The sequence below is a fragment of the Phaethon aethereus genome, assembly GCF_964289735.1.
Source record: "Phaethon aethereus genome assembly, chromosome: 6".
Classification (NCBI taxonomy): domain Eukaryota; kingdom Metazoa; phylum Chordata; class Aves; order Phaethontiformes; family Phaethontidae; genus Phaethon; species Phaethon aethereus.
Window position 1 is genome coordinate 18,484,448 of NC_138580.1, and position 26,265 is coordinate 18,510,712.

A 26,265-nucleotide genomic window follows, 5' to 3' on the forward strand; every position below is an offset into this window, starting at 1 on the left:
CATGTGGCTGCAGCACCCGCTGCCAGGCCAGGCAGGGTGCCAGGGCCGGGCACGGAGGTGTTGGGAGCATGTGATGCCCAGCCTGCTCGGGGCAGGAGGAGAGAGAGAGAGATGCGGCTCGGGTGCATGGTACTGGTGGTGCCACCCTCTGCACCCACCGACACGGTCCCCGGTACCTCCCGGTGCCCCCGCACAAGCCACCCCCCATGGCTGCCCATGGCAGCACCATCACAGCTGCACTAGGCACTGGGCCTACACTGGGAGAACTGGGACCCTTTGGGGGTGGGGCCGAGGGAGGAGCCTAACACTCCAGGGGGTGGGGCTGTCAAGTGGGTGTGGCCATCAAGTGGGTGGGGCCTATGCCCTGCAGTGGGCGGGGCCTGATGGTTAATTAGCAGGAGTGGAGCTGGCTTTTGCTGGCCCCCTGGAGCCCCATGGTAGCCCCTCTGCTCATTGCTCCTGGGTGCAGCAGCCAGGCGTGCTCCTCTGGCGCACAGCGAGTGCATGGGGGCTGCTGTGGGCCCCTGCATGGGTGGGCTTCATCCTGCACAGGGGCCGGGCAGATTTGGGGCTCAGCCCCCTCTGCCCCAGGATGGTTGCCACCTCCCTGGGGCATTGAAGACCTGGGTGTCAGGGAGCATGTGGTGCTGGCCGGTGGCATTGGTCTGAGACATGAGCTGTGCTGTCTGCGTGGGGGCAGCAAGGGCAGGGACGGGGTGCTGAGCCCCGAGGCTCCGGGCTTCCCACGGGAAGGTTTGCAGCACGGGAGGTGCGCTGGAGACACTGCACCCTGAGGTGGGCACTGGGTGCTGGGGGCGGGGTGACAGAAGGAGCCTTAGCAGCCGCTGAAGGGGAGCGATGGAGGAAGAAGAGGTGTTGCTCTGAGCCAGGAGGCTGGAGGAGCAGTGTTTGGAGGATGAAGGTGTACATGCTACTCACGGGCCCAATGAGGGGACAGGAGGAGCAGAGAAGTGTGCAGGAGGGGTCCTGCCCTGCCGTGGGTCTGCACAGGGTCACTGTGCTTGGCACCTTTGGGGAGCGTGGCACGCGCATGGCGCTGTGTGTGCAGAGAGAGTGGGAGACGTGCGCTGCCCCGCGGAGTGGGAGCAGCCCGTCCTGGTGGGGCCGAGAGAGGGGGGCCCTGCCCCTGTTCTCACCCTCTGGCACACAGCTGCACCTCTCCCCGGCACCACCGGCCCGGGCCCCCCTGCCTCTGCCCAGCAGCGCGGCACCGCCTGATTTCCCCAGGTGCCCGTTCCCGTTGTGCTGACGCACTCGTCCCTGCTCTCGATTCCCAGCCGCCGGCCCTCACCGCTGCCTTTCTGGAGCAGTGGAGGGAGGGACAGAGCAGCCAGGATTGCCTTATGTGCAGGGTGAATGTCACCCTGCCCTGGGAGCTCCTGCCGGCAGGCGCTTGGCCATGGGTGCACCGCCATGGAGCAAACAGCTGCCCAAAAAGCCTGCTCTGGGGCAGAGATGTCCCTGGAGCAATGCAGGCTCTGGGGCACCGGGCTGGGCGAGGAGTGCGGCAGCCGACGGTGTGGCTTTGCCCTGGGGCAGAACGGTGTCTGCGGTGTGCCGCGGCAGTGGCCTGGGACCACCATGTCCTGCCAGGTGCTGGTGTGGAGGTGATGAGATGGGGGGGTGGGGGTGTCCAGCCCTGTCGCCTGGCCCCATTGCAGGGTGCTGGCACTCAGTGTGTTGCTCCCCCGAGGCCATTTTCTGCATGCTGGCAGCCGAGTGGTGAGACAGGTCATCGTGTGAAATGGAGGAGCCGTGCTAACCGCTCCGCACCCGCCTGCCCTGACACCCTGCCAGGATGTGTGCCGTGGCTCTCCGGCCTCCGACAAGGAGGCCCCGGCTGCTCGGGGACTCCCCACACTCCGCGCCGACACACAGCTCTCCAGGGACTGTGGCAGTTCCACTGGAGTCTGCACTGTCCCTGTGCCGGGCAGGGACACCCCGTCCTTGCTCCCTGGGAGGCCCTGTGAGCCACGTCATCGGCCAGTGATGGGGCAAGGGGGATGTGCGCAAGGTCCCCAGGAAGGATGAGGTCTTTCTCTGGGCTTGTGGTCCTGGACCCCTGTGTCTGGAGGTATTGGAGAACCCTCGCTCTGTTTGCCTCTGGCTGGTCGTGGTCTCTGGTGGGCACAGCGCCCGGTCCTCCACCTTCTCTCCCCAGTGCAAGGGCCAGGCTGCAGCTCTCCATGGGGCCATCATCGGCTCTCCCCAAGGTGGCTCAGGTCACTGCTGGTGGGGTGGGGGGGTCCGTGCTGCCTAGCTCAGCCCCGGCAGCTCGTCCTGCACCAGCTCAGCATTCCCCCTTGCTCTCACGAGCCCGATTTAGCTTCTCTAATCCCTTGCCCTGAATCTGTCGCTCCACCCCACTAATGATTTTCTCCTGCTCTTCTCCCAGGTCCCCTGAGTGCGTCAGCGCCTGGCATGGGGAGCGGGGAGAACACGCATGGGGCTGGCCGGGCAGCCAGGCACAGGGGCTCCTGGGGGGCTCCTGGGGGCACACCATCCCCTCCATGTCCCACCACTCTGCCCCTCTCCTGCTGCAGGTTCTCCTTCGTGCCCCGGCTCCACAGGTACAGGTGGGGTGGGTTGGCCCTTCTCACACCAGCACCAGGCTGCTCCAGGGTCCATTCAGGGACCTTCTAGACCCTTCCAGCCAGCCCTAGTGCCCACTGTGGTTCCATTGCCCCCAGGCTTGCTAAAGCCTGTATCACCTCTCAGCTGCATCTCCTGAATTTTTTCTCCATAAACCGGATTAAATCACCTCTTAAGAACCCGAGCTAATCTCCTCTTAGAGCCCAGCCCTCCCTCTCCGTGCCAGCACTGCCTGACCCTCCCCGTCAGGGCTGCCTCTTGTTTCAAGGTTGGATGTGTCCGTCTTGGGCTTCCAGCGCAGAGTCTTGCTCTACTCGCCTCCACCTGCACTCAGCAATCAAACTGCCTTGGAACCTTTCCTCTGCCCAGGGAACAGCCTGCACCCACCTGCATTTGGGGAGCTGCCTGCATACGGTGGCCCTGGACAGCCCTTTCTGCCCAGCCCAGAGTCACAGCGGGGCAGCGTGGGTGTGCTTTTGTGGCTGGTGGTGCGCGGTGGTGGCAATGGCACCCCGGTTGGGATGGCTGCGCTGGCAGTGTCTCTGGTGGCTCAGCACCTCTGGCCATTTTTCTTGGTGCCTGATTTTAGTTCCTTTGCAGCATCGTGCCCATGTTTAGCGCCAGCTGCCCCAGGGACCAAATCTTGGGGCTGCCTCAGTTTCCCCTTGCTATCCCTGGCTGTGCCCCCAGCCCCATGGCAACAGCAGCATCTCGGAGGAGCCTGGGAGACAGCAAGGCTCCAGCCATGCCTCACTGTGGGGTGGGCACCATGCCCGGCTGTGCCAGTGCAGTGGCCGCCTCTGCAGAACTGCTTGGCCGGTGCCACCCCGGGTGCCGGTCTCAGCTGGCGCAGGGACAGGTCCCCGGGGCCGGGCAGCGCAGGGCGGACGGGGCTGGACCTGGCCCCCAGGATGACCGCAGCCAGCAGGGCCGGCGGGGGCACTGGCTGCACAGCTGTCAGTCCCCGAGCACAGCCGCGCACCCAGGGGCTATGCCCGTTCCCTGGCCCCGGCGGTGGCACCGGGGCCAGCCCACGGGCAGCTGCCAGGGACCTGGGCTCCCAACTCTGCCCCCAGCCACCCAGGCCGGGGTCTGGCGCGGTGGCCATGCGTGCCGGGTCCCTGTCCCGGGGCACTGCGGGCCGGGAGGGCTGTTCCCCGGTGAGCGGAGCGGTGGGTGCAGCTGTCCAGTCAGTCACCTCCGCCCCTGCCCTCTCGCCCGCTGCCGGGGGGTTATTTTTGCTGAGGAATGTGCCGTCCCCTCAGATTCTGGCGGACTGCAGGGCTTGTGTTACAGGCGAGCGGCTGAGACTTGGGCCTGCGGGCGGGTAAATATAGCACCGCCGTGCGGGGCTGCGTGATGGGGCGATGGCCTCTTCCTCCTCCTGGGGCTGCCCAGTGCTCCCTGTGCCCCTCCTGCCGCCCGACACCGGGTCGCTGGCTTGTGCCCTGGCATGGTGGCACTGGGAAGCAGCCTTCTACCCTGCTGCCTGCACTCTTGCCTGCTTCCCCCCCTGCCCTCGGCACGCAGCCCCTCAGCCCCCAGACAGGAGGGATGCCGGGAGCGGGGCTGAAGGGCAGGGACGAAATGCCTCCTGCCATCCCGCTCTGTGCCCAGGCACCCGGAGCCAAGGTCACATTGCCGTCCTGCATCCCCACATCCTCCGCCTGCAGCAGGCACCGCGTATTTGGGCATCCTTCTAGTGGCAGCAAGCAGGGGCGATGCTGGGGAGGGCACTGGGGGTGTCCCTAGGCCTCGGGAGCGGGGTCACAGCACAGCATTGCTTGTCCCCAGGGCCAGAAAGCTGCTGCGGTGCTGTCCTGCCCCATGACGAGGGCCATCCCGCTGCATTTATTTCCCCCTGGGGACAGGACTAGGGATAATCCCCACCCCCTCAGGCTCCCAGCACATCCCCACCTCCCGCAGACCATCCCCAGCAGCTCCAAGAGGTGCAAACACGTGAAAGGTGCAGGCCCAGACCTCCTCCTAGCCAAGATGGCTGCACGCACCCACCGCCATCAATTATTCAAGGGGGCTGATGGCTGGGGCGCCCGGCCGGTGCTGCGATGCCGGGGCAGGATCTGCGCAGGGCTGCCAGGGAGGCCCAGCGAGGCGTGGGGAGCCGCGGCACTCTGGGCAGCGTGATCCCGTGCTGCGTTTTGAGCAGGTGTTTGCTACCTGCTTTGCTCGGGGCCGGTACGAGTCCTGCAGGCGACGCCGGAGCTGGGTGGCAATGGGGCCGCCTGCTCTGGCTCTACCCGTTGTCCCTGCCATGGCCGTGCTGGCCCTGTCCCCTGCCCTGCAGAGGAGCAGGGCAGTGCCAGGGCTGCCCCCGGGCTAGGGCAGGGCAGAGGGGCCGCACCGGGTGCAGGCTGCCCTCACCTCCCACCGGGCACCTCCTGCAGCGACTCTGGCACCCTCACCCCAGCACCACCATGTGCCAAGCCCAAGCCTTGGTGCTCCTTCCCGGTATCCCTGAGCAGGCTTTTATCATACTTGAGTGTGAAGGAAAGGCACAGGCTGTGCTGGTCTTGCGGCAGGACCACAGGCATGCACAGCCTGGCTGAGAGCATCTGGCAGGGAGACCCTGGGTGCAAGGACCCTGGCAGACACGAGCCCCACAGCCCACCCTTTTACCCAGCCCTGGCTCAGGTGTACCCATCTCTGTCCCCACCCAGGGATGGGGGGCCGGCAGAGACCTCTGGCTCTGACAGGAGATTCCCTTAGTGCCAGCTCTGGCATTCGTGGGACTCGCCTGACGTGCGGGGTCTCCACGGAAACCCCGCAGCATCACTCGAATTGTGGGACTGTCAGAAATGTTGTATAAACAGCTCCTTTTGTACTGGGTAATTTGCAAGTTATTATGGAGCCATGAAAAGCCTCATGTTGGGAGTCATGGGCTGGGAGGGGAAGCGGAGAGAAGCTGCCAGAGCTGCCAAGCGTCATGGGGAGCGTGATGCCTGTGTGCAGCCCTGCGTGGGGCGGCCAGCTCCCCAGGGGACAGGTGAGCAGCATGGGGGCAAGCGCTGGGTGGGGGAGGCCTCCAGCAGCGTCCCCACAGATGCTCTGCAGTGGGAGGGGGCAGCGCGGACGGCTGGTGGGGCTGGGACCTTGGCAGCCTCCCCAGGAGCCTGGAAAGGGGGCTGATGAGTGCTGCAGGGCTCAACAGCTTGGTGAGCTGGTGATTCAGGGCACTGAGCGCTGGGGGGGGCACAGCAGGCAGGAAAGGCCCTGCTGAGGCTGTGGGGCTGGGACTGCCCCTCCGGCTTATTTGCAACGTCACCCAGAGAACAGGGACAGGCCAGCAGAACTGGGGACACTCGGCTGGGGAAGGCGTGCCGGGGTTGTGCCAGCACCCCAGGAGCACTAATGGGTTTTAATGGCCCTGACCAGCCTCACCAGGGACCCGCACTCACAAGCTTCTGCCCACACCCCAGGAGCCCCATCGCAGCTCAGTCCCGGGCACCCAGCGCTGCCCTGAGCTGTGCCGTGGGTCCTCACCCCAGCAGGAGGAGAGTTCTCATGTGTATCATGCAACATGGACAAGGACGATGGGCTAGCCTCCCTGGGTGGTTCCCCTGTCAGCCACAGAGCAGTGATGCTAGCCCAGGGCTGCACAGTCCAGCCCTGCCATCCTGCGTGGGTCCTGAGGCACCCGGGGGCAGGGTGCCAGGTCTGCCTTAGGGCACTGGGAGCCTGGGGCTGGAGGCTGAGTGGTTTGCAAGGGGGGCTCATGCCATGGAGTGGGCAGTGCCGGGCCAGGAGGGCTGCTGTGAAGGACTGTGCCCGTATTAGCTCTCATTCGTGTGCAGGTGGGTCAGCAGTGCTGGGACCCACACCCATGTCTCAGTAAGGGGACCTTTCTGCATCGCCGATGGGCTGGAGGATGTGGGGGTCCGGGCGGAGGCTGTCAGGGTGCTGGTGAGCCTGGATCCTGGCTGGGCAGTGCCACGGCACCCTGCGGCTCCGCTGCCGTGTGCAGGGTTGTGGCAGCTGTGGCAGTGGAGCTGCCCCGTTCGGGGGCACTTTGGGGGCAGCACATGGAGGGCAGTCGCGTGCGGCGCTGGCGTGGTGTCTTGTGTTGTTCTCGTCCCCGTCGGGGTACGTGGGGGAGCCGCGGTGGTGGGCTGTGCCCCCCGGTGCTGAGCACGGCAGAGAAGAGCAGCCCCTGCCCCGGGCGGTGGGGCAGGATGGACCGATGCGGGGGGGACCGTGGTGTAGCCACATTGCTGGGCGGGGGGGCTCGGACCCCTGGGTGCCGTGGAGCCAAAGCCAGCGCGGGGAAGACGTGTGCCCGCCCCAGCCTCCCGCCCCCCTCCCCCCCGCCCTGCGGCTGCCCTCGCCCCCCGCCACCTGTGCCCGGCCTGTCCCCCGCCGCTGTCACTGTGTGGCAGGGCTGGTGGGGAGGCGGAGGCGGAGGCAGGCGGGGGAAGGATGGAGGGAGGAGCACTCCAGTGATGCTTCATGCTCACAGCTCCAGCCCTCCCGAGAGCCCAACCTGGCGAGCCCCTTCCTCTCCCTCCGCCGTCCCCGGCTGCCGGCGGTGGAGGATGCTCGGAGCATCGCTTGCCCCCCCGGCGTGCTGACAGCGGGGACCCCGCCAGGAGCGGGCTGGCGTCCTGCCGGGCCTGAGCCGGTGTGAACGGGCCAGCGGGGCTCTGCAGAAGCATGAAGAAGATCTGGGTGAAGAAGCGTTTCCAGGTAAGGGCTCCGGGCTGCCGCGCCGGCGGGTGCCGGGAGGAGGGGGCAGTGCCGGGGACAGGGAGCGCATCGGGATGGGGATGGTGTTGTCCCTCTGGCCCTGCCGCTGCCACCCGGGGGCTCCCCAGGGCTTCGCCCATCGCTTGCAGAGCTGCCAGCTGCCCGCCTTTCCTCGCCAGCCCGGGCAGGAGGGCCACAGGGCAGGTGCTCAGCAGCGCCTGTGCCAGCAGTGGGGCTGGGACCCCTGCCAGGGGCTTCCACCCACGCCACCCTCTCCCCTCTCTGCTCTCCGGAGCCCGGGGTGGCAAATGGAAGCTTCTTCATGGCTCCCCCCAGCCCTGCTGCCGGTGGTCACGGAGCTGGAGACGAGGCTTTGCATGCGTCATCCCCTCCGCGTCAGGAGCATGCCTGGCACAGGCACGGCTCCTCCGCGGGCCCCGACGCACACTCCGCCGCCAAGCAAGGAACAAGGACGTCACTTGGCCTAGGTGGGGGGTGGAGGATGGGGAGCATCCTTCCAGGAAGCCCCCGCCCCCAGCTCCCCTAGGGTGCACAAGCCCACCCTGCTACTCCACCCAGCGCGGGTGCCTAGCCTCCCCACTGTCACCCTGCCTGGTGGCCCAGCAGGGGCTGGGGAGGGGCTGTCACCCACAGCCCTTTCCCAGGTTGTGGGACGTTCCGGGGGACACAGGTCCCCAGGGATGCTGGCAGCCAGGTGGGGGCGTCCCTCCGGGGCCAGGATGGCACTGCCTGGCTGCCCCATCTGCCCTTGGGGGCAGCAAGCCCAGGGGCTTGCCCGTGTGCTGGGGCAGGGTCCTGCTCTGCTAGCTGAGCATGGGGGGTACCGGTACATCCACAGAGGCCATCCCTCCCCCACTGCCTCCCCCCTCACCCCATCCCTGCTCCCTGCCCACCTGTCCTGCACCAGTGGCACCAGTGCTGTGTGGTGCTGGGCTGCACATGCCATGCGGTGGCAGGCTGCACGGGCTGTGCTGCATGGCCCCAGGAGCCCCTTCTCCCCCGTGACTCCTTTTGGCCCCATGGCCATGGCTAGGGATGCCCCATGCCAGGGCCAGGGCAGGCCCCAGCCTGGGCATGGAGGGTCTGTGCCTGGCACGGCAGAAGGAGGCAGTGCCAGGTCTCACCCAGCTGCCCCGTGGGCCAGGGCTGAAGCCGGCTGCTGATCCCAGCCAGACCTTCTCCCTACATCAGGATGGGTGGGCACAGAGTGGGCTCCTGGGACTCCCCCACGGGTTTTCCCAGGGTGCAAATGAAATCCCAGGCAGGGAGCACACCACACCCCCCTCTCCAGCTTGCCCCCTGGCCTGGCAGCGAGCCCCGAGCTGCTTCTGCCCCCTTTCCACCTCATTGCTCGAGGGTGGCCCTGCATCACCCAGTGCTTGCTCCCTGCCGAGCTGCCGGTGGGTGCTGCACCCAACGCAGGGGCTGGGCTGCAGGGTGCCCCAATCCCGCAGGGACCCGTTGTGGAGCAGAGGGGAGGGGGCTCAGCCACCCCATGGCTCTAGGCAATGGAGCCCAGCCCAGGCCGCTGGGTGCAGTGACCATATTTGATGGGGAGCTGATGGCGCCAGTCCCTGGGGAAGCCACAAGAGCACCCGATAATGGCACTCAATTGCATTTTCATTTTTTAATGGGGGAATTATCCGCCGATGGTGCAGTTAATCACTCATCTATCTTTCCCTGGCCTGGAAGACGGGCTGCCAGCCAGAACCAGCACAGTCAGTCGAGGAGGAGAGGTGAAGCCTGGCTCAGCCTGAATACAAATGTGTCTCGTGCAGCCGGGGTCCTCTGACCAGCACCGCGTGCAGGCAGGCGGGGCTGGTGGGAGCCCCCCGGCGCTGCCCACGAGCAGGGGCTGCCGCTGCAGTGGCAGCAGCTTTGGGGCGTGTGAAATAAGCCTGCTGCCCTTCCAAGGGCAGCTAACTGCTGGCCGCGCTTGGCTGGCTGTCCCCTGGGGCTAGCTGGCTCTGGGGGCCGTCTGTCCATCTGTCCGTGACCCTGCCTGGGAGCTGTGGGGAGGCATGAGGGGCTGACAGAGCAAAGGGCTTCAAGAAAGCTGGCTGTCCAGCCCGGGACTCCACGCAAGGGAGACAGGGCACGGGGCGTCAGTGTCCTGGGGAGGCCCCGTCACCCAGACTGGCTGGGAAGGATGCTCAGTCCTGGCAGCCCAACCCTGCCCGTCTGCACACCGCATCCCCGCTCCCGCCTGCCTTGGAGATCACCCCATCCCTCTGCTTCCCTGGGAGGTGGCGCGGGAGCACGCCGGGCCTGGCAGCCGCGTTGCCCTCGGCCGGTCCCTCCCTTGGCAAGCGGGTGCCTGGCCCTGGGCTGCGGCGCAGGGGGCAGCCAAGCTGGCAGGGAGCTCCCGGCGCCGCCGCCCCGTGCTCGGGTCCCGCCTGCCTGCCCAGACGGCGCGGGTGAGCGTGGCTCCCACGCCTCCAGCCCCGCGCAGACAGGCCGGTCCCATGCCGCTTCTGCCAGGCAGCCTCTCTCGCAGCTGGCACAGCCTCCGCCAGGGATGGGGGATGCTGTCCCCGCGCTGGGCCAGTGCCCGTGGCGGTGTCTGGGCCAGCGCCTGGAAGACGCTTTGCTGGCCTGGTCCCCACTCTGGCGTGGGCAGTGGCTTCGAAGGGACTGCGGAGCGTTTGGGCACCTGCCTGGACAAAGACCTGGCTGCAGGCGGTGCTGGCTGCAGGCAGGGGTGCCCGGGCAGCCACGCTGCCCACGGCTGTCGCTCCTGGGGCACAGGATGCGGCGCAGGGCTGGGGTGCACAGTGCCATCGCCGAGGCAGGGGGGTGTGTGTGTGAGTACGCACGTGTGTGCTCACGCAGGTGCGTGCGATCGTGTCTGTGCACGGCTGGGCACGCGCTACACGTGTCCACCTACACCCGTCCACGGCTGTGAGCGCGGGGGTGTGTGCCTGTGGGTACCCCATGGGCGTGCAGCCGGGGGCGTGCGTGTGAGCGTGCATGTGAGTGGTGCCGGGTGTGCCCTGCCAGCGGGAGGGTGTGAGCGGCACCACGTGTGCTGTACCAGTGTGCGTGTCCATGTGAGCGGCTGTGGGTGTGTGTGAGCGGTGCCGCAGGTGTCATGCCGGGGTGTGTGCGTGCGGGTGTGCCGCGGCAGCAGTGTGCGTGAATGCGTGAGCAGGCGCGTGGCACCATGCCGTGGGTAACGCTCTCTTCTCTTTTCCTTTGCAGAAGACTGGCCACTCGCGGCGCTTCGGGCGCTTCACGCATGGTGCGTTGAGTTACCAGGACCCAGCTCCCCCCGCTGCCCTGAGTGCGCTGGGATGGGGTCCGGCCCCACTGCCGCGCCGCAGGGGGGCAGCGAGCAGAGGCTGGGCAAGGATGGGCTGCAGCTTGCTAGCCCCAAAACAGGGTCCCAGTCAAACGAGGGCTCCCGCTGTCCCCCACAAGGCCAGGCTGCTCCTGCCCCTGCAGCTGCGGTTCCTCAGGGGTTGCCAAGCTGCCCTGGCCAGGCTGGGGAGCCTGGTGCGGTGGCAGCGCACGGGGCAGCTGGAGGCGTGACAGCGTGCGGAGGGGTGGTTTGGAGCCGGGGGGAGCAGCGTGGCCCCCCACCGCGCCGTGGCAGTGCAGTGGAGGGCAGCGGTGGTGGGGCAGGGGACACGTCCCTTGCCACAGGGGTCTGTTGCAGCGGCTTGCAAGGTCTCGGGCAGGGGCAAGGAGGAAAGGCTGGTCCTCTCTGGCTGCATGGCGTCAGCTTTGCTGGACAGGACACAAGGGTGGCATTGACCTGGCCTGGCTGCATCCTGCCCGTGGGGAGGCTCTCACTGATGCTCTGCCCTGAGCACCTCTGCTTTACCAACCGGGGCCGTGCTGTGGGGCATGGCTGTATCATGCAGCACTTGCCATGGGTGGGGTAGGGTATGCACGTGTGCGTGCCAGAGGGAGGATGCTTGCACATGGACACAGATGTCCGCGTGCCCCAGCACCCCCAGGAGCACCCAGCTGGGGCACGGGCTGGCGGGTCCGGCCCCAAGCTACGATGGCCTGCAGACCGCGGGGATGTGCTGGTTCTGTGGCGGTGAGGCCAGCCCATGGGGCAGCTCCGGGGACGGGAGGTGGCTATCCTGCTGGGCAGCGTGTGGCCGTGGCACGGGGAGGGGATGGTGCCGTGCACTGCGCAGGCAGGACGGTCTGTGTGCAAGGAGGGTCTGTGTGCAGCGCCAGAGCGGCAACGCACCGAGCATGGGTACTGAGTGGAGACATGGAGGGGAAGTCTGGGGGAGCCAGACCTGTTTGCATGCCCCATGGGCGCCTGGCCCCGGCCATAGGGCCAGGCAAGTCATGGGGTGCTCCTTGTGGGACCCTGAGATGGGCAAACACCCGGTCCTGGCCCCATGCCTGGACCTGAAGTCCGGCACAGGGTGCCAGGCTCTCTGAGCCAGCACGGCCCACCTGGGCGCTGCCCAGGCGGGTCCCTGCCCCACGGCAGCGTGGGGAGATGCTGGGGCCAAGGTCGCTCCCCGCTGCCCCCCGCGTCTCCGCAGGCCGGGCCGATAACCGGGTGTTGATGTCTCTCTCTCTCTTGCTGCCCCTATGGAAGCGAAGTTTTCCGCTCCTGCAGGAAACAAAGCTACGGTAGGAAGACCCCTGCCTGATGCCAGCCCCGTCCCCAGAGCAGGCCCTGTGCCCCAGCCTGCCGCCCTGCCCCTGCTCTGCCTCCCTGTCCCCACGCTGCCTCTGCCAGCCGCTTTCCCACCGCCAGTCTGGCACCCCTTCCTCCCATCACCGAACGCTACTCCTGCCCGCTTTGCCTGCCCTCCCCTGCCTGCCCTTGCCCTGATGGACCTTCTCACCCCTGGTCCTGCCTTTCCCTGCTGGCAGCATGTTCCCGCAGGTCACAGTCATGCCCCCGCCCCGGCGCTGCCTCCTCCCGGCGCTGCCCGGGCGCTGCTCTCCTGCCCCTGGAGCCGGTGGGTCTGCAAGGGGCAGCGCCAGCCTGGCCTGCTGTCCCCTTGTCCCCTCACCCCCCGCTCTTCCCCTCCCAACCCCCAGACTCGGAGACGGGTGAGGATGAGCCCAGCGACCCCCAGGTGACGCAGCGCAGCGAGCTCCAGGATGAAACGGCCTTCAGCACCCCCACGGGTGAGCAGGGGCACCCGGCTGGCACCGAGCCTCGGCACCCGCTGCCAGGCTCTGCTAGCCCAGCTTTGGGGGTCTCCATGGCGGGTGGGAGCTGTGGTCCACCCGTGCAAAGGGGAGAGGGCTCGGGGCAGCCTGCTCAGGACACCCTGGGACACCCCGTGGTGGCTCAGCCCTCACTGAGCAGGGTGCTGGGCTTGTCCCTGTGGGCACCCAGTGTCGGCTCACCCCTCTCCTTCCAGGTGGGTCCGACACCCTTGTGGACACCTCCATGAACACGACACCGACCTCAGTGCTGGCCCTGTCGCAGGCGGAGGAGCGCTCCAGCTGGTCGGGCAGCCAGCAGACCGTGGTGGAGAAGGAGACAGATGCCAACCTCCCCGCACGGGGACCCTACCTCCGCCCCGCTGCCTGGCAGCAGCCGCAGGGAACCCCAAGGCAAGCAAATGCGCCGGCCCCGCGCAGCGCCGAGGTCCGGCACCTGGGCGTGGAGCCGCTGGTGCGGGCATCACGGGCTAATCTGGTGGGCACGAGCTGGGGGTCGGAGGATAGCCTTTCAGTGGCCAGCGACCCGTACGGCAGCGCCTTCAGCCTGTACCGAGGACGGGCGCTCTCGCTCCACGTGTAAGTAGCCGTGGGAAGCGCGCGGAGGGGACATCGCGCTGGGGCCATCTCCTTCCAACCCCCGCAGCCATCTCCTCCCCTCTGCCGGGGTTTTCTTTGCCTTCGCCATGCCCGGATGAGGAACAGGGGCTCTGAGCAGTAGGCAGCCTGTTCCCGGTGAGGAGGTGGGAGCAACCTGGGCGGGGGAGGTACAGGCCCTTGGGTGAGTGGGGAGGACATGGAGTGGGGTCCTTTTCTGCCATGGCCAGGATGGGCTGGGGGTAACCCCTGCGCCGCTGCACGAGCCAGAGCATCCCACCCGCAGGCTGTGCCGTCAGTGTCCCTCTGTCCTGCCAAGCTGTGCGGGCTCTGGGACATGCTGCCTCCCCAGGATCTGCCAACGTGCTCAGAGCCCCCGTTCCTCCCCACCGCCTTTGGTCCCCATCCCTGCAGGCCTGTTCCTTCGACCTCCATCACGCCCTTTTTTAGTTCGAGGCTGCTTGTTCCACCAGAACCTCATCTCCATCTTATGATTTCTGCACCACAAATGCTGAGACCCCTCCGGGGGCAGCGGGGTGGGGGGGACACACCTGCAGCAGCAGGTTAAGGGGGGAGGCTTGTAGCCTTGGGGACCCCCTCCACCTTGAGGAAGAACTGGCCTGTGCCATGCTGCCCCAGCATACCAGGACACCCCGGCAAACTGGGGCACACTCCAGCCCCTGTCCTGCCTGCATGGTGGCCCTGGGGAGGGGACTTGCTGGGTGTCCCAGCATCACCCCGCTGTCCCACACGGGTACCCCTGGGCAAGGGGACACTGCTGTGTCACAGCAGCCCAGGACTCTAAGCCAAACCAGCCGGCTCCCACTAGTCTCTGGGTGGCCAGATTCACTCGCTGGGCCCCTCGAGGATCCTGGCCCCAGGGCTGCCCTGGCCGCTTGCCCCCCTTGCCGTGCCCCATTGGGCACTGTGGTGCGGGCTGGGAGCAGGGATGCAGCCAGGCGGTGAGGGTGGGCTCTGAACCGCGTTCCTCTGTCTCTCCCCTTGCAGCAGCATCCCCCAGGGGGGCTACCGGAGAGATGACCCCCACAGCGGCCCCGTCTCTCCGAAGCCTGGCGCTGAGCCCCCGAGGTCCCCCGCTGCTCTGCCGCTGACCGCCAAGCCACCCATCCTCAGCTCGCCATCTCCCCGCACCAGCCCGTGCCTGCCGCCGCCTGCGGGCACTGCGTCCCAGTCTGCCGCCCGTGGCCCTGGCGTCCCCTCCTTCACGCCCGTGACACCCCGCAAGAAGTCTTCGGTGCCAGTCGAGTACCAGGACACCGTCCCCGAGGAGTATGAGGAGAAGATCAAGAAGCCCAAGTCCTCGGGGTACTCACAGGGCAGCACGCAAGAGTCCCGTCCCCAGACACCCATGAGCGACGCCTCCGGCCGCGTCTCCGTCCGGGCATCCCCCAAGCTGGTGCGCGCCGGCTCCAAGATCTTCGAGAGGCTGCAGTACTTCGAGGAGCGGCGGAGGAGCCTGGAGCAGGCAGACAGCCCCTTGCCCGCACACCCCTGCCTGCCCCTGCGCAAGACGCGCTCCTTCGACCAGCCCGGCTCCAGCTCGCACCGTGCCGGCATGCTGGGCGGCTCGCGGGAGGACGTGCGGGAAGGCGGCCGCTGGGAGCCGGGCGGCACAGCGGCGTGCCGGCGTTTGGCCTTCCGGCAGAAAGCTGCATCCTTTGACGAGCGGGGCAAGTTCGCCGGCCGTGTCTACGCCATCGAGCACAAGTTCACGGAGGAGCTGACCCGCATCAAGCGGACGGTCTCCAAGCAGCAGCTGCGGCGCTCCCAGGAGCTGTGCAAAGCCGGGCTGCCCCCGGCACCCTCGCCCCCGGCAGCCGGCGAGCCCGCTGCCCCCCGCACCCCCTCCTCACAGGGCGCCGGTGGGCGCAAGGCGCTGCCGCCGAAGACCTTCCCGCTGCCGGAGAGCACGCACGTCATACAGCACCTGGCACTTTCCAGCGTGGCGTTGGTGGGACCCGATGGGGATCTAGAGCTGGAGGGGCAGCGCGGGAGGAAAGCCCCGGCGCGGGGCGGTGCAGTGGCCAGTCAGTCCCCCGAGGCAGAGGATGCAGGCACCAGGAAGGGTCCACAGCAAGAAGGCACTGGGGAAGTGAAGAAGAAGGAGCAGTGGCCGTTAGCACAAGTCACCCCGCAGGGACGGGCAGCCCTTTCACAGGCGGGTCCCCCCGAAGGCAGCCCGAGCCCGGATGGGGGCCCCGCCGGTGGAGCCCGTGCCCCCGGGGTGGTGAGCGAAGCCCTGGCCGCCCGGCTGGCCGTGCCCCATGGGCTGTACCGGCGGCCAGAGGTGCCCGTGGAGGTGCGGTTCCTGCCCTGGGCGAAGCCGGGGATGGAGCAGGAGGCTCGCCTGGAGAGGAGTTGGGCAGGGCAGCACGGCGTGGGCAGGGAGGTGGAGAGAAGGCAGCCGAAAGTGTCAGAGAAGAAAGAGAGTGGCCGGACGGCTCAAGAAGGCAGGAGCACGCGGAGCAAGGGGAAGGGGCGCCGACCCAGGCCCACCTCTCCGGAGCTAGGTAGGGGCATGGCTTTCTGCCCTCCTGCAGGCACAGAGCTGGCCCAGCCAGCCCCTGAGCGGGATGGGGGACCCCCAGCCTGCCCCTGGGAGGTGTGGGGAGCCCAGGCTGTGCAAGAGAGCACAGGGTGGGGTGGGAGGACATGGCTGTGCAGGCTGGGGATGTTGGCATCAACCAGACCAGCCTGGGTAGCAGTTTGCTGGCCCTTGAGGTCATGACACTTGCTGACATCTCTGTCCCTCCTGCCTGGCACAGGAAGGACGCAGGGTGCTGACCCCTGGCACCCAGCCCTGGGCTGGTCCGGGCCCCTGAGGCACAGGGCACCCGTTGCAGCTTGTCCCAGCTGGACCATGCTCGGTGGTCCAGGCAGGGCGTGCAGCCCAAGCATCCCCAGGGGATGCTGCGGCGGCTTGGCCGGGGGAGAGGTGCCCTGCCCATTCCAGCACACAGGGGTGAGACCAGACTGCACCCACGCCGGGAGCTCCTTCCAGGCTCTGCTCTGGCTGGAGCAGTGCCAGGCCCACGTGCCTGAGGCTCCTGGCGCAGCCCCAGGACCTTTGCCCATGTGCTGGGGCCACGGCAGGGGACGGAGCTGGAAGACTGGTGCTGCTGTGGCAGAGCAGAGCAGCCAGCACCCCGTGGGGGCTGGGGAGAGTTTGGAGCGGGGGCTGCAGGGGCTGTGCAACCCTCCTCCTTCTGGAGGCTGTCACCTCATCCCTTATGCTGTATGGAGATGTACAGCAAGCTGTATGCTCCCTGCCCCCAAGGTCTCCCGCCTCGTCCCACTGCAGACACTGTGCCGTGGTGGCCCCTGAGGTGGCCCTCTCCTCCACTGTATGGCCTGGGGACCTGCTAATGCCACCCAGAGAGGGTTTGGGGCATGTGGTGGCAGGGATGGGCACAGGACCTGCTCGCTCCACCCCACTGACAGCCACGGGACTCATCTCTCCCTGTCCAGAGTCCTCTGATGACTCCTATGTCTCAGCGGGTGAAGACCCCCTGGAAGCCCCCGTCTTTGAGATCCCCATCCAGGACATGGCGGTGGCCGTGGGGGCAGAGGTGCTGCTCAAGTGCATTGTTACAGCCAACCCCCAGCCAGAAGGTGAGCGGCCGTGGGGCTGGGGAGTCGGGGGGGTTGGGGGTGCAAGCGTGGCAGAGGGGCTTTCTGCATGTCCCCGTCTCACCCGCTGAGCCGTCCCGTGGGGCCACCTGAGCTGTGCGGAGTGGGACATGCAGCCCCAAGCCAGATGTCTCGGGGAGGTGATGTGCCCACCCTGGGAGCACCCCTTTGGCCCTGCTTCCCCCGAGGCAGCAGTGAAGTGCTTGGGCACTGCCTGCCAGGACAGGGTGCAGAGGGCAGGGTTCGGGCAGGGTGTCTGCCGTTCCCTCGTGCTGGGCTGGGCTGCTGGGAGAGCAGGAGAAGGGCCGGGAGGCTGCGTGGACAGAGAGGGGTGATGCTCTGGGGTGCTCTTGGGACAGCTGCGGTGGTTTCCCGGGGGCAGAGCTCCGGTGCCTGGCTCAGGGCTGATGGGCTCCGGGCATGCTGTAGCCAGGACGTGGGCTGGGGCAGCTGGGCAGCCAGGGTGGGTACCAGCCGACAGAGCCAGGCAGGGGCGAAGCGGCTTTGATTCCCTCCTCCAGCCTCCACTGGAGGGCAGGAGGATGCCAGGAATCGGTGAGGGGCCAGCCCCGCGCTCTCTGTCAGGGGCCGTGGGAACACGGGGCTGCTCCCCAAGGCAAAGGGCTGGCCAGGCAGAGGAGCCCCTGGCCTCGCCGGGACCCTGCACAGACCCCCGGGGAAAGCTTGGGCTCTCCAGCCCACGAGTGACCCTCGCCTCTGCCGGCAGTGTCCTGGAGGAAGGACGGGGTCCCGCTGCGGAGCAGCACGACGCGGCCCATCAAGGCAGAGGGCGAGCGTCATACTCTGCTGGTCAGGAGCGCCCGGGTAGCTGACGCTGGCCTCTACACCGTCACGGCGGCCAACGAGGTGGGGGCGACCTGCTGCAGTGCCATCCTCAGCGTGCGGCCCGGTGAGTGCCAGCGGCTGGGTGGTGGGAGCATGGCCGGCGGTGGGAAGGCCCAAGCCGCGGCAGGCTGGCTGCCAGCTCGGCCGCTGCTGTCCCTGGGAAGAAACCGGCTTCCTTACCCTACAAGGCTCTGTCTGAACCAAAGCAGCTGACGTGCTCCCGGCAAGCACTGAGGGACCCTGACGTGGGGGGGAGCGGGGTCAGGCCGTCAGCATCCCCCGGCGCCCAGCAAGCAGCCCCGTGTCTGGCCTCCCCCACACCTGCCCTGCGCCCCACTAGACATGGGTATACCCCTGCCTGCCCTCCAACCCGCAAACTGTGGGGGTACCCCTGCCTCCAGCCTGCAAATTGTGGGGATACCCCTGCCTGCCCTCCAACTTGGAAACCATGGGGTACTCCCGCCTGCCCTCCAACCTGCTAGCCGTGGGGATACCACTGCCCCACAAGCTATTAGCTGTGGGGTCCAGCAAGCTACTAGCTGGGGGCTACCCAGCCCAGCCTCTGCCCCACTGGCTGTGGGGATACCCAGCCCGCTGCAGCCCCAAGGTGCTCCCCATCCCCAGAGACTCCCTGGGCAGCCTGCAGAGGCTCGGAGCTGCCCTGGGGGCTGGAAGTGCCCAACCCTCGCCCCCCCCGCTGCGTGGTGCCGCGGGGCGGCTCAGCCAGGGCCAGCCGGGGCCACAGCGGCGGGGGGCCGGGAGGGGCCCGGCAGCCCCCGGCCCCGCGGCGGGCCCTCCCCCGCGCTGCTGGCCCAGCCCCGGGGGCCGGGCGGCGCCGGGGCGGGGAGGGCGCAGGAGGCCCCCGGCGCTGCGGCCTGGAGGAGCGCCTGGCCCCGCCGCACCGGCCCCGGCCCCGGCCCCGGCCCCGGCAGCGGCAGCGGCAGCGGCGGCTCGGCGGAGCGGCCCGGGTCGGGGCGGGGGCTACCCAGGCTGTGCCCCCCGCGGTGAGTGCGACGGGGGGGGACGCGGGAGGGCGGGCATGGGGGGAGCTCAGGGTCGAGCCTCCCCCTTCTCTCCGCCCTGGGGCTGCCCGCAGAGCGGGGGGCACAGCCCTCGTCCTGAACCGGGCAGCCCGCCCGCCTGCCCCCGGTAAGGGGGGGCGGGGAGAGGGCGCTCCGGCAGCCCTGCTGGAGGGGGGCAGCACCCCCAGCGCGGCGGCGGGGCTCTGCCGGCACCCTGCGCCGCTCGCCGCTCCCCACCCGGCGCCTCCTGCGCCCCGCAGGTCCCCCCATCCCGGCCCCGGCCGGTGGGTCCGGCCCCCCGGGGGCGCGGGCAGGCGGCGGGCCGGGCTGCTGGGGCAGCGCCGCTGCCAATGTCACCTTCAGCCCTCGCCGGCTCGGGGCAGGGCAGCCATCCCGGGAATCCGGGCGGCTTAAGGATGGGAGCGCGGGCTGCTGCGTAAGAGCCACTTGAGCCCTTGCTGTCGCCTTGCGGGATATCGCGTCCCCTTATCGTCCCGTGGAGTGCTTCTCACCCCCTCCCCCCTGCGCGGCCCCGCACCCCTTCGCTGCTGGCTGCGGCCGGGCTGGGATGTGCCGTGGGATGGTGTCCCCGGGCACCCCTGGGGTGCGGGGCGGTGGGGAGGGGGTGCCCTGAGCCGCCTGCGGGTCTCTGGCTGTTTGCCAGCTCCTTATCTAGCCTCTCCTGTGCTAGCCCCCGCCGTGGAGCGGCATGGGAACTTGGCACCCCCCCTCGGGCAGGCCAGCCCCATCACCTCGGACGAGGAGTATCTGAGCCCTCTGGAAGAGTTCCCTGAGTCCGGCACCCCCCAGCACCGACCAGCCATGAAGCTGCAGCCTAGAGCCGAGCATGGGGCTGCCCACGGCTCCCCAGAGAGCACCTTCAAGGCTGCACCCACTTTTGAGGTGAGCTGATAACCTCCCTGGCAGAAGGAGTGCCCTGTTACTGCAGCCCTGCGGTCCCCAGTGCCTTCCTACCGCCTGATCTGTGGTGCTCCCAGTACCCGGGCAGCCTGCACCCCACCAGCTCCCCCAGCAGGCCCAGCACCTTACTGTGCTCCAGGGCTGCTGTTGTGACAGGGAACACATGGCCCTGAGTGCAGTGGTGGGGACGCGTGGCCCCGGGCACAGGTGGGTGCTCGCTGACCCTGCTTCCCCAGGTGGCCCTGTCGGACCAGTCGGTGCTGGAGGGGCAGGATGTCAGCATGAGTGTCCGTGTCCGTGGGGAGCCCAAGCCCATCATTTACTGGTGAGTACCAGTGCTCACTGGGTCACAGCTGGACAGGGAAGAAGGGGATGGGAAGAGTGACCTCCTCATTTGGAGACAGCCAGCTTGGAGCTCTAGTCCCAAACAGGACTGGGGGTGGAGGAGAGGGGAGATTTTGGGGACAGCCAGACTGAGCATGCGGGGCCAGGTGTGACCGTGCCGATCTGCCCATATCCCGAGCAGGCTGAGGAACCGGCAGCCGGTGAAGTATGGCCGCCGGCACCACGCAGAGGAGGCAGAGGGGGCACGGGGGCTCTTCACGCTGCATATCCTGGCGGTGGAGCGTACCGACACTGGCTTCTACACCTGCAAGGCTGTCAACGAGTACGGCACCAAGCAGTGCGAGGGCAAGCTGGAGGTCAGAGGTAAGGCTCCCCAGGCGCGTCCCCCGCCCCGGCCCCGAGGTGCCAGCTGGCTCCAGTGCCCTGCATGAGCTGTGTGGGGAAGGGGCTACTGCAGACCCCTCCTCAGCGGTGCTGCAGGAGAAGGAGACGAGGCAGCCTGCCCTTTCCTGCTGCTGCGCAGGCAGGCGCAAGCCGGGAGCAGGAAAATGGAGCTGCGTGCCCGGGGCTGCCCGCAGAGGCTGGCCCTGCAGCAAAAGGCAGGTGGCCCTGCTGCCCCATCCAGATGTGCCACCCCACAGCCCTGGGTCCCACCACCCAGCTGTGCCAGGGTGCCTGCTGGCCCGACCCAGAGCCTGCTGCTCCCCGCAGCCAAGCTTCACCCCATGGCCCCTGCCCCCGACGCACCCACTGCTGGGGCCGGGCGCTGCCCCTGGCTGCACAGGGAGGGCTTTTGCCCTTGGTGGCCCTGCAGGGGCCATCTGCCCACGGCTCTGCTGTGCCACAGCTCCCTCCCTCCCTGGCCCAGGCAGCCTGCAAGCTGTGTGCCAGGCACAGGGCAGCTTGGAGACGTCCCCCACCTTGCCTGTTTACAGCGACAGCCCGTATGCACGGAACTGGGCTGTCCAGCCCCCTTCCCTTGCCGTCCCACCCCAGCCCTGCTGTGGTCCTCCTAGGACACCAATATATGTGTACAAATGGGGGGGGGTGCTCGGGATCGAGGGCCAGGCTCTGCCTGGTGGCTCCCGAGGCCAGGGAAGGAGCCTGTGGGGACGAGTGGTGCTGTCTCCCTCCTCTTGCCCTTTGCTGTGTGTGCCCTGCTCCCCCCAGCCCTCGCCGCTGACAGCTGCCTGAGCCCCCCGGGCTGCGCCCATCCCACCCCAGCCTTGGCTGCACTGCTTGTACCCTGCTGGGACCCCGCTCCCAGCCTCTGGCAAAGCGCGGCGGCACAGGGGTGGGAGCAGCAGCCAGCCCCGTGTGCCCCACGGCCGGCAGGAGCCAGGCTGCGGGGATGAGGGCCCAAGCCCCGGCCCCTCTCGGGGGACTCAGTGGGTGGCTCGACGCCTTGGCACGCGCTTGCACCCCTCGTGCCGGCGCTGGCGTGTGTGTGCGTGCGTGCGTGCCGGCCCCGTTGCTGCTGCACTAACCCTTCTGCTTGCTGACTGCGGTTTTTGTCTGTACGCAGGGGGAGTACGATAAGGGGGTGCATCTCTCAGAGCCGCGGCCGCGGGGCTCTTAGTTGGACACCTCTTAGGCAGTGGACCTCACCTTGTGTTATTACCTTCTGCTCCATCCGCCGCCTCGTCCTGGATGCACCGCGGGGACGCGCGGGCCCTCGACTGTGGGCAGGGGCTCGCCGGATGGCCGGGGGAGGCGTAACTGAGGCGGGATGAGGGGAGCGGCAGGGGAGCCCCAGGCACCCCCACAGCCGGGCCAGGGCAGCTATATGATGCTGTCTTGTCTCTCGCTCCGTCCCTTTGTCCCTGTCTGCGTGTCCTGCCACTTCCCTCCTTGCTGCCCAGGGAAGGGGAGCAGGGAGCTGAGCCCACGGTCGCTCCCATGCCGGCCGGGGCTGTAGGGAAGGGGCTGCGGCACAGTGGCAGCTCTGCAACAGTCACCTCGGAGCATGGGGGACAGGAGACCCAAGGGACCCTCAGCAGGGGAGTACCCTGTCCCAGCCACAGCAGGGAGGGACAGCATCGGCCCCTTGGGCTTCGTGGCGGCCACCCAGGCACCTGCCTGGCCACCGTGAGACATCCCTCGCAGCCCCAGGGCTCGGGGTCCGCCCAGAGCACCTCCTGGCTCTGGGTCTCTTCTCCCTGGGGAGGGGGCTCGGTGGGGGGGGCGGGCTGCGAGGCCGTGACCCTTTTTTTTTTTTTTTTTTTTTTTTGTAGCTCTAATAAAATCTGTTTGGTAAAGCGCTGTGTGGTGTGTTCCTGGCACGGACACCTCCCCTCACCCCCAGCCCCCTCCCCAGCTCAGCTCCGCTTTCCACATCTCGCCCCCCTCCTCCTGACCTTCCCCGCTGCACTCCCTGCCCGCCGCACCGGGCTCCTTCCCCGCATGCCCCCCACCCTGCCCCGCATGTTCCCCTCCATCCCTGCCACCTCTCATGGTTGCTTTTCAGTTGCTGAGACGCGTCTCTCTTTCTCTCTCTCTCTCTCTCCCCCCTTCCCGGGCAGCTCGCCCCGAGTGCCAGTCCCTGGCCATCGTGGTTCCCCTCCAGGATGTGGTGGTCGGGGCGGGGGAGCTGGCTCTCTTTGAGTGCCTGGTGGCTGGCCCGCCAGACATGGACGTGGACTGGCTGTCCCGGGGCCGGCTGCTCCAGCCCGCCCTGCTCAAATGCAAGATGCATTTTGACGGGCGCAAGTGCAAGCTGCTGCTCACCTCCGTGCACGAGGACGACAGCGGGATCTACACCTGCAAGCTCAGCACTGCCAAAGGTAAGCGGTGGTCACGCAGCTCCCCGGGCGGGGGTCTTGCTCTGTGCTTGGCCCTATGGGTGTGCTGGGAGTGGGCAGCACCCCCGCCTGTGGTTTTGGGGCTCTGGTCCCTCCGGGGTGTAGCCGTGAGTGCTGGAGGTGGGAGCCAGGGGTTGCAGCCCCAGGAGCTGGGGAGCTTTCCCTGGCTGGAAACTTGGTGTGCATCAGACCCTTGGGGTCCGGCACCCTGACCCCTGCAGCCCTGTCCCTCCCCACTCAGCTCCTCTGCCGGCGTTCATGCATCTCCATGAGACGCAGGGAGATGCACGTTTACAGTGGCTGCACTAGGTGGATGCAGCCCTGGAGCCCAGCTGTCCCTGTCCCCTGGCTCCAGAGCCTCTGGGAACGCGGCTCCAGTACCAAACTGTCCCTCCTGGCCTGGGAGGGGTGGCAGGGGCAATGGGCAGCGGGTCAGGGCCGCCCACCCTCTCCCACCAAGCCATCACTGGTGGCAGCTGAGGAAGAGCAGCAGGACCCGGCCTCTGTCCCATGGCTCCTACACCGCCCTGTGCCTGCGCATGCTGCACGCAGCCTCTGTGCCCCGCAGCGGGGAGTGACCAGGTCCCTTTCCTGTTCCCCAGCCCCCCTGGGCAGCCCCTCAGCAGTAACCCAGGCTGCAGTGGGTGTGGGGGGCAGCGGCATTCCCAGCACCCTGCGGCTCATGCCTCTGCCCCGCTCCATGGAGGAGGCTGCAGGGGATTTGAGGGCAGCAGCAGTTTTGGGTGCAGGGAGGCGAGGCCGTGCCTCAGCATGGTGTCAATCCCTGCCTGGGGTGGGTGATGACACCATCATTGCAAAGCGGTCCCCACTGCAAACCCCCCTCATCTGGAGCATGTCCTGCACCCATCCCCGTGCTGCCCCTGGGTGCCGTTGTGCTGGCGCTGCCTACTTCAGCATCACCGCCCTGTCCCCAGGGGGCTAGGCCAGCTGTGACCCCCTGCCCTATGGGGAGGAGAGGGCATCCTCCCACCTCACCCTGCTGCTGGCATCTGTACTGCTCTGAGGGGAGGAAAGACGCACCCCGCTGCCAGCAGAGCCCCAGCCCTGGGCACCTTACACACACTTGTAGCCCCCTGCCCCGTGCAGGGACAGAGCCTGGCACCCAGCACACCCGGGCTCAGCCCCACCGGCCGTGGGGCACGCTCAGCTGCAGCCACGTTGGCTGCTGGGGCTGCAGCCGGGGGGGTCACACATGCCGCGCGGGGCTCACCCCTACCCACTCTCCCTGCAGATGAGCTGACCTGCAGTGCCCGGCTGACGGTGCAGCCTCCGTGCAGCCGCTCTTCACCCGCAAGCTGGAGGACGTGGACGTGGTGGAAGGGCGGACGGCGCGTTTCGACTGCATGATCAGTGGGACTCCCCCACCCGTGGTCACCTGGACCCATTTTGGTAACTCCCAAGCCCGGAGAGCTTGCCCAGGGACCAATCCCCAACCCCTTGGGGGCTGCACCCAAGGACTTGTGCCCAGCCTGGGCTGGGAGGGGTGCTGATGCTAGTGTGTGTCTCCGTGCAGGCCAGCTGGTGCAGGAGGGGGAGAACGTGCGGATTCAGCAGGACGGGGGGCTGCACTCTCTGGTCATCGTGCACGTGGGCAGCGAGGACGAGGGGCAGTACACAGTGACCGCCAGGAATGCCCATGGCCACGTGGAGTGCTCTGCCGAGCTCTACGTGGAGGAGCCGCGGCCATCTGCTGCCTCCCAGATGTAAGAGTCAGGGGTCTCCTGGGTCTGTATCCCCCCTGCTTGCTCCCCCCTGGGATTTGGGGGACAATAGGCTTGTGCAAAGCCTGGGTTTGGGGCTGGGGGCGCTGTGCTCCCACCGTGAGCATGTGTGGGCTCTTGCAGCTCCAAGCTGGAGAAGATGCCATCCATCCCGGAGGAGCCGGAGCAGGCGGAGACGGAGGCGGAGTGCTTCACCATGCCTGATTTCCTGAAGCCACTGCACAACTTGGACGTGGTGGAGTCGAAGGAGGCCGTGCTGGAGTGCCAGGTGGCTGGGCTGCCCTACCCCTCCATCACCTGGTTCCACAACGGCTCCCGCATCGACAGCACCGATGACCGCAAGATGATGCAGTGTAGGGATCCCCACTGCCCTCCCCAGCCCCTTGGGGTCCCTCCACCCGGGGCAGAGGAAGGGGGGACATCCCAGGAGGAGGCATGACCCCCCAGACCTTCACACCCTGTGAGGCAGGGAGGGGAGCTCTCTGCCGCTTTGCTGGCGGGGTCTTACCCACGTCCCCCTGTCCCCCCCAGATAAGGATGTCCATCGCCTGGTGTTCACGGCCGTCAGCCACGCACATGCTGGCGTCTATAAAAGCGTCATCGCCAACAAAGTGGGGAAGGCCACATGCTACGCGCACCTCTACGTCACCGGTAAGCAGCGGCGGGCACCACCGGGGATGTGCGGCCGCTCGCTGCCGCCCTGCCAGGCTGTGCCCCGGGGCTGGGCGTCAGCGGTCCTGTAGCGAGGTCCTAGGGTGATAGGACTGCAGGGCAGTTCAGGTTGGAGGGGACCTCAGGAGGTCTCTAACCCAACCTCAAGGCGGGGTCAGCTGTGCAGCCCTCACTTTGCGGGGTCAGGACCCATCCCTGGACCCTCAGGGCCCACGTGGGACTTGCTGGCAGCAGCAGCCACACAGGGGCTGCCAGGCTGAGCCCTCGCTGGGGAACCAGTGAGGGTCACTGGCCCCATCCGTCCCCTCCAGCCCGCCTCTCCCGGGCATAAGGCAGATGCCCCGAGGAACGGTGGCAGTGGCCATGCTCACACCCCTGCCCGCCTCCCCATGCAGATGTGGTGCCGACCCCCCCGGACGGGCCCCCCACCGTGGCCTCGGTGACCGGCAGAGCCATCACGCTGACCTGGAACAAGCCCAAGTGGCTGGACACCGCCATAGGTGAGGGGGCCAGGGCTGGGCAGGGGCTGGGCAATGCCGTGACGGAGCGCATGGGCCAGCCCGATGCCAGGGGCTCTGCACTGACCCTCTCCCCCTGCAGACCCCAACTCGGTGACCTACGTGGTGCAAATGCAAGTGCTGGGCACGACGCAGTGGCTGGTGCTGGTGGCTGGCGTGCGGGACACAACCTACACGGTGCACAGGCTGACCAAGGGTGCCCAGTACCTCTTCCGTGTCATCACTGCCACCCCCAAGACCAACAGCAAGCCCTCCCCGCCTGTGGGGCCCGTGCAGCTCCTGGACCGGGGTGAGAGGAGCAGTGGGGAGAGGACAGGTGGCTGGGGTGAAGGGGTCTCTATCCATGGTGGGGTGGTAAGCTGGGCGGCGTGGGATCCAGAGGTGGTGATGATGCGTGTGGCAGGTCCCTACTTGGAAGAAGCCCCGGTCATCCTGGACAAGCCAGATGTGGTGTACGTGGTGGAGGGTCAGCCAGCCTCCATCACCATCACCATCAACCACGTGGAGGCCACCGTCAGCTGGAGGAGGTAGGACATGGCGCTGTGCCCGTTGCCTGCCCCACGGCCAGCATCACCGCACAGGGTGCACAAGGAGGGGGCTCCTGCACCAGCTCCCCGGGCAGCCCACGGTGGGTGGGGGGTCCTCCCCTGGGGCTGGGCTG

The 26,265-nt window shown here is 67.8% G+C and overlaps 1 protein-coding gene across 1 annotated transcript in view; it reads left to right on the top strand.

Annotated features, from left to right (window-relative positions):
• Positions 1-26,265, top strand: part of SPEG (striated muscle enriched protein kinase) — a gene marked incomplete at its 3' end in the record, with an annotated part of 38,487 nt that overhangs the window by 1,450 nt on the left and 10,772 nt on the right. The window contains 19 exon segments of the mRNA XM_082001509.1: positions 10,537-10,576; positions 11,906-11,940; positions 12,358-12,447; positions 12,687-13,068; positions 14,095-15,617; positions 16,576-16,719; positions 17,465-17,647; positions 19,297-19,508; positions 19,763-19,851; positions 20,053-20,234; positions 22,394-22,654; positions 23,925-23,960; positions 23,963-24,082; positions 24,207-24,396; positions 24,538-24,767; positions 24,946-25,065; positions 25,482-25,586; positions 25,687-25,893; positions 26,008-26,131. Coding sequence (XP_081857635.1) covers positions 10,537-10,576; positions 11,906-11,940; positions 12,358-12,447; positions 12,687-13,068; positions 14,095-15,617; positions 16,576-16,719; positions 17,465-17,647; positions 19,297-19,508; positions 19,763-19,851; positions 20,053-20,234; positions 22,394-22,654; positions 23,925-23,960; positions 23,963-24,082; positions 24,207-24,396; positions 24,538-24,767; positions 24,946-25,065; positions 25,482-25,586; positions 25,687-25,893; positions 26,008-26,131 — 4,273 coding nt within the window.